The sequence below is a fragment of the Sinocyclocheilus rhinocerous genome, unplaced genomic scaffold, assembly GCF_001515625.1.
Source record: "Sinocyclocheilus rhinocerous isolate Xijiao unplaced genomic scaffold, SAMN03320098_v1.1 scaffold1381, whole genome shotgun sequence".
Taxonomy (NCBI): domain Eukaryota; kingdom Metazoa; phylum Chordata; class Actinopteri; order Cypriniformes; family Cyprinidae; genus Sinocyclocheilus; species Sinocyclocheilus rhinocerous.
Genome location: NW_015654074.1, coordinates 143336 through 153945, shown reverse-complemented (window position 1 = coordinate 153945; position 10610 = coordinate 143336). Strand labels below are relative to the sequence as shown.

General features: G+C 39.5%; 1 protein-coding gene across 1 annotated transcript in view; it reads left to right on the top strand.

The window, feature by feature from the left end:
- The first annotated feature begins 589 nt into the window (after positions 1-589).
- rtn4b (reticulon 4b) overlaps positions 590-10610 on the top strand; it is a 20831-nt gene continuing 10810 nt past the window's right edge. The window contains exons 1-2 of the mRNA XM_016523486.1: positions 590-917; positions 1464-1796. Of these exons, the coding sequence (XP_016378972.1) occupies positions 719-917; positions 1464-1796 (532 nt within the window). The 5' untranslated portion in view covers positions 590-718. The remainder of the gene's footprint in view (positions 918-1463; positions 1797-10610) is intronic.

Sequence of the window (10610 nt, the reverse complement as noted above, 5' to 3'; positions counted from 1 at the left end):
TCAAGACAAATCACCAGCATTCATAGATCAGACTGTACATGTGCATATTACTGCACACACATGGATGGCATGCGCACCTATCTGAAAAATGACCTGTGAGATATACATATGTGTAGCACATGTGGGATATATTTACATTTATATATATAGTTCTGTCTACACAGCACAACATACTACACCAAACACATAGCCTATACACAGCTTCACAGAACTTCTCTTTCTTTCTTTCTTTCTTTCTTTCATTTATTTAATATCAAACAAATAATACAATAGAGAGAAAGAATAACCATCAGGAGAATCTGATATTCACAACTATTAGTGCTGCTCAGATTATATGAGCGTCCTGCTAGGTTTCAGTACGTACAGAAAACATCATCGTGTGTGTATGTGTGTGTGTGTGTGTGTGTTTACTGGGGTGGATTTCTATGATGATGAGGTTAAACTCTAACATAAAGCACATCACAAAGAGCGAGCATGAGAAAAGAGGGGCGGACGAACCGATATAGGCGGGGCTTAGCGCGCTTCTGCTTCTCGATTGGCCACTCGTTACATCACTCAACCAGTGGTGTTTACTGATTGGTCAAGGAATTCTAGTCAGTATTCCGCTTAGTCACTTTGGCGGAGTCTGTGAACTTGAGCTGCGACGAGGCTCTGCTGCGGAAAACTGTCAGCCCTCAGCCGCAACACTCGAGTCTGGAGCATCAAGAGCCGATTCCAGATGGAAGAAGCAGATAAAGTTTCCTCCACTGCACCCGATGGAGCTCCGCGCGATATCATCATGAATGAAGCCGCTGCAGTCGCTCCGACACCGGCAGACGAGACGCTGCGCAGCGCGGAGGAGCATTCACCGGAGAACACTAACCTCACTACTGCACAGATAACTAGTGCTCCACAGATGACTGAGGTAACTAGTGCTCCACAGATGACTGAAGAAAATATTACTCCACAGAAAACTGAAGTAACGTTAACTAGTGCTCCACAAATGACTGAAGAAACTAGCACTCCAACTGAGGTAACTAGTGCTTCACAGAAAACTGAAGTAACTAGTGCTCCACAGATGACTGAAGAAACTAGCACTCCAACTGAGGTAACTAGTGCTCCACAGATGACTAATGAAAATATTACTCCACAGAAAACTGAAGTAACTAGTGCTCCACAGATGACTGAAGAAACTAGCACTCCAACTGAGGTAACTAGTGCTTCACAGATGACTGAAGAAACTAGCACTCCAACTGAAGTAACTAGTGCTCCACAGATGACTGAAGAAACTAGCACTCCAACTGAAGAAACTAGTGCTCCACAGATGACTGAAGAAACTAGTGCTCCACAGAAAACTGAAGTAACTAGTGCTCCACAGATGACTGAAGTAACTAGTGCTCCACAGAAAACTGAAGTAACTAGTGCTCCACAGAAAACTGAGGTAACCGCTCCACAGATGACTGAGATAACTAGTACTGCACAGACAACTGAGGTAACTAGTACTCCTGGGATGACTGAAGAAGCTATTACTCAACAAAGATCTGAAGACGCCAGTGCTCCACAGATAAGTGAAGAAAGCTTGACTACCCAGATAGCTGAAATAAGCAGCACTTGGCAGATAACTGAGGAAACTAGTCTTCCAGAGCCAGCAGAAGAAAGCTGTACTCCAGCTGCTAGCGAAGAGCCTCCAGAGACCGCTGGAGCAGCACCACCCTCCTCGTCCTCGGAGCCGGAGCTGAGGGAGGAGAGCGTGACTGCGGCGCAGGAGGAGGCCCCCCGAGCATCTCGCTCCGAGCACCGAGAGCCGTCACCGTCCCGTGAGTATCGCGCTGTTTCCCGCGCTGTCCGTGCCGTGATGCGGCTTCTCTGGATCACAGCGATCAGATACAGCGCATCTCTGTGTCCGCTGGCGCGCTAATGACACGGCGTTATCGTGTGAGTATTAGACAGTATTATAGTGTGAGTATTAGACGGTATTATTGTGTGAGTATTAGACGGTATTATTGTGTGGATGTAGTCGGTGCGGCCCAGCCGCCTCACGAGACAAAGACCGCAGCGCGACAGGAGCATTCAGCACAGAGATCATATTTCTGAACATATATATTTGTATGAGTTGTTTATTTGAGGCTTCAGGTATGTTTATATAAACGTCTATCTATCTATTATATGAGGCTCTTTATGTTTATTTATATGTGACTTTATATTTAAGGGTGGGACTGCAGTATATAGAGAGAGCATTAGACAGATATGTTTACATGAAGATTGTTACACAGAGCTGGGTAGTAACTGATTCCAGAAATTAAGTACTTGTATTTAGATTAAATTACAGTTTAAAATACTCGTAATCTGACTACAGTTGCTTTTTTATGGATTGCATGAATACATATTCACACTAAAGCAATAATTTATTTATAATATATTGATTCTCCCCAATTCCTGTCTTTCATCTTTTAAATGTTCCTTTTAAAATGTTGTGGACATTCACTCAGAGATCAGTCATTAGTCAGGTGCTACACAGCATTTGAGCTGGATTTACACATCATTTCAGCATCAGCTACTGACCAACACCTTCATTTTCATGTGAATTATGAATTATTTTTTCAGTAAGTGTTTTATTTTGACTTATTTTAAAATTAACTTAACATTTTAATTAATTATTAGCTTTTCATTAAACCCATAAAGCCCCTGTAGTTTCTTCACAAACCCAGTTTGAGAAACTTTGACGTAATGTAATGTTTAATGCACTTCATGTTGTTCATAACAACAAATGAAATATATTTTCTCACTCTTTGTATTTTTATATCAATATGGTATAACATTATCCTATTTAAACCAATGTGAAAAATAAGATAGGTCAAAAGTAATGTAAAAGTAGTCTTGACTGCGGCGCAGGAGGAGGCCCCCCGAGCATCTCGCTCCGAGCACCGAGAGCCGTCACCGTCCCGTGAGTATCGCGCTGTTTCCCGCGCTGTCCGTGCCGTGATGCGGCTTCTCTGGATCACAGCGATCAGATACAGCGCATCTCTGTGTCCGCTGGCGCGCTAATGACACGGCGTTATCGTGTGAGTATTAGACAGTATTATAGTGTGAGTATTAGACGGTATTATTGTGTGAGTATTAGACGGTATTATTGTGTGGATGTAGTCGGTGCGGCCCAGCCGCCTCACGAGACAAAGACCGCAGCGCGACAGGAGCATTCAGCACAGAGATCATATTTCTGAACATATATATTTGTATGAGTTGTTTATTTGAGGCTTCAGGTATGTTTATATAAACGTCTATCTATCTATTATATGAGGCTCTTTATGTTTATTTATATGTGACTTTATATTTAAGGGTGGGACTGCAGTATATAGAGAGAGCATTAGACAGATATGTTTACATGAAGATTGTTACACAGAGCTGGGTAGTAACTGATTCCAGAAATTAAGTACTTGTATTTAGATTAAATTACAGTTTAAAATACTCGTAATCTGACTACAGTTGCTTTTTTATGGATTGCATGAATACATATTCACACTAAAGCAATAATTTATTTATAATATATTGATTCTCCCCAATTCCTGTCTTTCATCTTTTAAATGTTCCTTTTAAAATGTTGTGGACATTCACTCAGAGATCAGTCATTAGTCAGGTGCTACACAGCATTTGAGCTGGATTTACACATCATTTCAGCATCAGCTACTGACCAACACCTTCATTTTCATGTGAATTATGAATTATTTTTTCAGTAAGTGTTTTATTTTGACTTATTTTAAAATTAACTTAACATTTTAATTAATTATTAGCTTTTCATTAAACCCATAAAGCCCCTGTAGTTTCTTCACAAACCCAGTTTGAGAAACTTTGACGTAATGTAATGTTTAATGCACTTCATGTTGTTCATAACAACAAATGAAATATATTTTCTCACTCTTTGTATTTTTATATCAATATGGTATAACATTATCCTATTTAAACCAATGTGAAAAATAAGATAGGTCAAAAGTAATGTAAAAGTAGTCTGATTATATTATCTAAAATGTGTAATGCGATGGATTACGTTATTTTTGTCATGTATTTTGTAATCAGTAACGGACTACAATTTGTAAGTAATCTACCCTGCTCTGTTTCATCGTTCAATAGGCATTGCTGTATTGCTTTAATTGAATTTGATCATGAATAAAGACCTGTGTAATGATGTAAATGCTGTATTATTTGATCTCTCTGTTGATGAGAGAATGATGGCCCGCTGTCAGACGGCTTATTAAGAGTTTCTTCTCATGTTTCCTTGTAGTTCCTGTAGCTGTTGTTGGTCGTAGGCCAGTTCTCATGCTTCCACTGCTCCTCCTTGTGTTCATCCATTAATACTAGGGATGCTCCAATCGATCGGCCGGAGATCGGTATCGGCCGATAATCACGTTTTATGACTCGATCGGTACTCACTAACTTGGCCGATGTCACGAACCGATCGCAATTGAATGACGTCAACGCGTGACGACGTACATGATGCGTGGAACATAAATGATTTGGCGCCGCAGTCATGTCATCGCCGGTGTGGAAATGCAATGACGTTTCGAGAAACAATGAAAAATTAGCTATTTGTCGTGTATGATCTGCATGATGATATGATGAATGGATGGTTCATTTTTAACAGCAGATTCAGTGACGTTAGAGCTGATCTGCGCCTCACTGCACGCGTCTGCGGCGCATTATGGCTCCACGGGACTAAAACTGCAATTCATCGTTGGCTCCAAAAGAGAGTCAGTCCCGTAGACTCCCCATGTTAAAATGCCCAACTTTACAGCAGAAAAAAATGTTTACAGCCTGGTACAAAAAGTGGTTTTGGTCTATATAGCTAATTTTTCTGTGAGGGGGGTGAATTTTTTTATAACTCATCCGTTTAAATTATATTAAGCCTTATTTTTAGTATCGTTTAAATAAAAACATTTAATTATAATAAAAAATACATATAATAATTTAACTCAATAATTCTATTTTTTATTTATTATAATTTCCCCGCGCCACCCCTGACATGCTCTGGCGCCTCACACACACACACACACACACACACACTCACACACACACACACTCACACACACACACTCACTCACTCACACACACGCACATACTCGCACGCACACACTCACACACACACAGAAGAAGAGTGGTAATGTGAGATATCATGGAGCTCAGGATGGATGACAAACTCAATTAGAGTTGATCTCAAACCTGTTTAGTCCTCCGTGCAGGAAGTCTCTGCCTGATTCAGCATGCACTTCCTGTTTGAGTGTGAAGAGTGCTGTATTGATCTGGAGAGGCCGTTCCTCCTGCTGTCACCTGTGTGTGTGTGATTCAGGACAGCAGTCATCTAAATTAAGACTGAGACGTCTTCATGCTCGTTTCCATCAGGATGGAGCGATCTTAAGTGAGTGTTGAGTGACACTCGGCCTTATGAAATCCAGAGCTCCAGATACGAGAGAGGAACACTTTATTCTGATAGACTATCAGTAACTCTGCAGCGACATGTCAACTTACTCTACTAGCCCTAACCTAACAGTCTACTAGTACTCTGAGACTGACATGTAGCTGTGAATTTCCTTACTAAGCAAATAGCGGCGTGAGAGCCGTGACAGCAGCCTCTGATTCACTAGCACCGGAGGAGTCTAATACCGTCACAGCATATGACATCTCACTGATATTGAGCCTCGTGGAAATGCACAGTAAAACACAGGTTTTGACTTGGATGTAAATTTACTCGTATTAACAACAGCAACAAGAATTGTAAGGACAAAGTTAGTTTTATACGGAAGGTTTTATATATATTCTGCTGGTGAGAGACTCTACAGGCCTTAAATATTTGCTCATTGCCCGGTGGGTGCTTGGCATATGTCAAAATAGATGTTTTTTTCAGCTTGCCATTAGCAAATTAGAACTTAAACATTTAATCAAACTGACAACGAACAATTCACCTTGCTCGGGATCTTAAGTTACAGTGGAGTATATGGCCTGCATAAGAAATTTGTAGAAAAGCTATTGACAGCTTCTGTAAATACTGTATTCTGTAAATATTGCACGCGTTCACTTACGGTTGATGCAACAAACTTAAGCCTTTTATTTATTTTCAGTTCTTCAGTTACAGAAACAGAGCTATATAGACACAATAAGTTCACATGCAACATACCGACATCTTCGACAGTCAGCCTAATAAAAATATTATGAACGCTCCGCGTGTTCACCTACGGTTTGGTTAATCTCCCTCCAATCACAAACACGGACACTGAACCAACACCAAAGGCACCTGAAAAAAAAGAACAACAGTTAGGCCTCATTATAAATCATGTGTGGGGTAGTAGTGGGACAAAAATATACAAATTCAAAGTAATGTGATTTTTTTTTGTGCTTTTTCCTGAAGATCATAAAATTTGTTAAATATAACAAACTTAACAGCATAAGAACACCAATTTAAAAATGCAGTCATAGATGATCTTATGCAACCTAATGAACATCATAAAAACCCACATCCTGATTCCTGTGTCACTCTGCACACATATATTTGAGCATTTATTCCTGATCCTTATAGGCCTACCTAATATATATAAAAAATACCCATTTAAAAGGGTTGCGAATAACCTAGTGGTATTTTCCATCATATTAGGACATACTTGGTTTTGAATGCATTTATTGGAGAAATTCATCTTTACATTAAGAAATAATGACTTAAACATAATATTACTTAACAATTAGCTAAAATAGAACGGATAATTATATTGCTAAAGATCTTCAGTTACAAACACGGACATAAGACGGACTCAACCTAGACAGAAGTTGTATAAAACATTGACAGATTTTAAGAAAAATATTTTGTATACTAAGCTTTAAATTGGAATTGGCTAGAAACGCACACATTTTAAATTCAGCTGTACATAAATAAGTTCATTCTGACATTCTAACTTAACGATTAGTTAAAATCCAGTGCGTAATTCACATGTCTCCTGATCTTCAGTTACAAAAACGTAGCTTAATCACAGGAAATTAACATAAGGTATATCGACAGCTTCTATAAGAAAAAATTATGCACATACACTAAGCTGTAACTTCTTAATATAACAAATTAATGGCGCATATCTGGCGTTTTCCCGTGTGTGCTTGAGGCCTGTGCACATGACTGATGACTGACCTTCATCCATGGGTTTACTCATACATCACTTGGTTAGAGAGGATTACCAGCTAGTTAGAGGCTTCTGAGTATTAACAGCACTACATAGCTCATGTGTCATGCTTTATTTATCTAGCAATTACTTTGATAATCCGTGAATCTGTTGATTTATTTCTTTGATTAATCACTTTTTATGTAAAATGCCTATGTAAAAATCCCGTTTCCCTATAATTTTATGTAAAATCCCTTTCTTTTATGTTTTACACAGTCAGTAAAAATGTTTAGGAAAATACTGTGTGAACATTATATTATGGCTGAATAAAATGTTATTGGGTTTTTCTCTGGCCGATGCCGATATTTAGAAATCATGGCAGCCGATGGCCGATATGTTTGGCCAATTTTTTACTTTTTTTTCTTCATCTCATAAAAGTGAGTTTGAGTAAATGATTATTGCAGGGCACAAGATAGTAATAGTAGTAGTAGCCTAATTCAGAGTAATAATACATGGCTCAAAACTTAAGCAACTTCTCAAAACAGTTCTGAAGCATGCTTTTTGTTTATGTTTGCTGACAGACACCAGTGTTTCCCACAGACTTGCAAATGCAAATTCATTATCTGCCAGCAGGAGGCGCTGTTGGAGCGGGAGATATTGCGGTTTCCCCGGTAACGGCTGTAATCTAATAAGCATTACTTTATCAGGCATTACAGGAAAGACGAAATGAAAATGACATTGTAGCTTTTCTGAAGACGGTTGGTTCTTTTCAAAGATACATTCATATAAAAACACCCGCGCTGCATTTTAATTTTGAAACGCGCAGTGCTCAGTTTATTCAACAAAGTATAAGCCTTTTGGAAAATCTATTTACTCAATGTGTGGGAAACACTGGACACTGCTATAAGTGAAATGGCCAAGAGATAACAAAAATAAAAGAGTTCACACGTATTACACAGCCTGCTGCTCATAACTGCTTAAGAGTGCGCTGGCCACGAGCGATGACATCGTGGAGGCTATCGTCGGACCCACACACACATTTCACGAGGAAAGCTAACGTGCACGTTATAATCAGACCAGAAGTTTCTTCTGAACTGCATGTGTTTCTACTTTCACATGCAAATGACTTGTTGCAATATGATATCTTTCCGGCATCAATTCTAGTAGGGTAAAACGTAATTACGCTTTCGAAACGGTCTGTTTTGGGCTGCAGAGTGTGAGCTCCTCCGTCTCTCACGCAGCCAGAGAGAGATTCTCCGGTGTTCCGCAACAACGCTTAGCTGCCCACAGATGCGCCTGCCTATAAATCGGCCTAATTTGCAGCACAATCAAAAATTAATTCAAAAATGCCAAAAATCAATCGGTCGACCTCTAGGCGAAGGGCGTCAGTTCTGTTACAACACACTAAACATACAACATTATACATATACCATCAAAACCGTTCCACTTCCACATTATTAACTGTTTATTATTTATGTAATTAAGTGAGTAAGTGGCGTTATTTTGCATCATTCACATTTAATTTTGAGACCACACTCTTCCTATCGGTCTGTTTTAATCTAGGAGACTGAAATTAACGTTTTCTCAGCTGAGAGATTAGCAGGTGTGTGTGTGTGAGAGAAAATATATACTATTATAATCATGAAGTCTGATCAGACGAGGTGTGTTACAGATGAACATACTCCTGCTGTTCACTGTGACTGTCAGGCGTCAGAACCAGGACAGGACCCACCCACTTTTGAAGACCAATGCTATTGGACCCACCCACTTTTGAAGACCAATGCTATTGGACCCACCCACTTTTGAAGACCAATGATATTGGACCCACCCACTTTTGAAGACCAATGATATTGGACCCACCCACTTTTGAAGACCAATGCTATTGGACCCACCCACTTTTACCGTCTCTAATTCAGCGAATATGTCTGTGTACTTTTCAGAGCGCCGTCAGTCAAATCCATTCCACATGACGAATGCCCTAATAAATTAAACTCCATTTAGCTACAGCCTTGAATTCCACGCTGCTGCCTCCTCAAATCCATATAAATTAAACTCCAGTCCGTGTTTTCACTAACGTAACTCAAAGTAAACAAAGCATCTTAACGTATCTGCTGCTTAGATACACCTAACCCCACGATACTTTACTTCAACTTTTCAATTATTTCCTTGATTTTTGTTTTTATTGAAAACAAATGCCTTCCGATGTGATATGAGATGAGACAAGGAGAAGAACATTTTCGGCAAAAGGCGGATGCGAATTTGGGTCGCTCGCGTCAAAAACACTACGCTACCCGCTTTACCGCTTACTCCACTAGAAATGTTATTTAGCAGCTGTCTTTTGTAATGTTGTGACGTTAGTGGGCGGAGGTGATGTAAATAGCCTCTGCCAATCAGGCGGCCTGTTTGCACTTTGTCTAAATAGACACTCCGTTAATTAACAGGCACCAGACTTCAGAAAATGGCATATACTCCAGTAATTATTTTCTGGGGGAGGACCCATCCACATTTATTTTGTTTCCCCACGCCCGTGCTGTCAGGGGCTGTTATCTAGCGGAAGAATGCCGTTTAATGATTTACTTCAGACAAGTAATATATTAAAACATATTTGGGCTTTTATATTTACTGTATTTGTGTTAGCTAACTATGCCCTTGTATTATATTCAAAATATAGGACAGCCTCTCATACTTTACTGCCTAAAATAATACGTTTATTCATTAAATTGAAGATTCATTGTGAAAATTATATTTAATTACAAATTTTAATGGTAGATGCAAGTAAGTCTTTACAGAATTCTAAGTGATTAGCCTAGTTTTTTTTTATTTTTTATTAATAGTGCTTGTTTTTTTCGGTTGGTTTGATGCTTGATGAAGTTTGTGAAATAAAACTAGCTTGCTGTAAAGATGCTCCAAACCCCGTAGGACTTGCATTCGCCTGAAGAACACTGAAGCTGTTTGGAATAATCTCTGCTCCATTCATATGAATTAAGATGTCGTTCTGCACTTCTTGATGCTTCAGAAGGATTGTCAGTCTTGTTATTCAGGTGTGGCTGAAAAACGTTTGACATGACGTGACTCTGCACTGAGTAAAGCTGCAGGCTGCTGATTTTATTCTGTATAGATTAGTAAACCATACAATAACACAGAGTGTCATTGTCACCATTTTAATGAACTATTTTTAACAATAGGGCTGAACGATTTTGGAAAAGACTTTCCTCCTCACCAACTGCATTAAACACCGTGTCTACACCGGACACGAGAGGCAAAATACAGTAGAACCATTATAATCAGTGTCTACACGCGACACGACAAAACCCAACATTAAACTGATGCCTTGTTCTATTTATGACGTACTGACACAAAGTTAATATGATTTGCAACGGTCGCTTTGTCGCGTCCAGTGTAGAGCTGTTGCGGCTGGTATAGACACGGTGGGCGTCCGGTATAGACACAGTGAGTGAAGCCGAGATCAAGATATGCCTCGTCATATTTTCTGCATTTAGC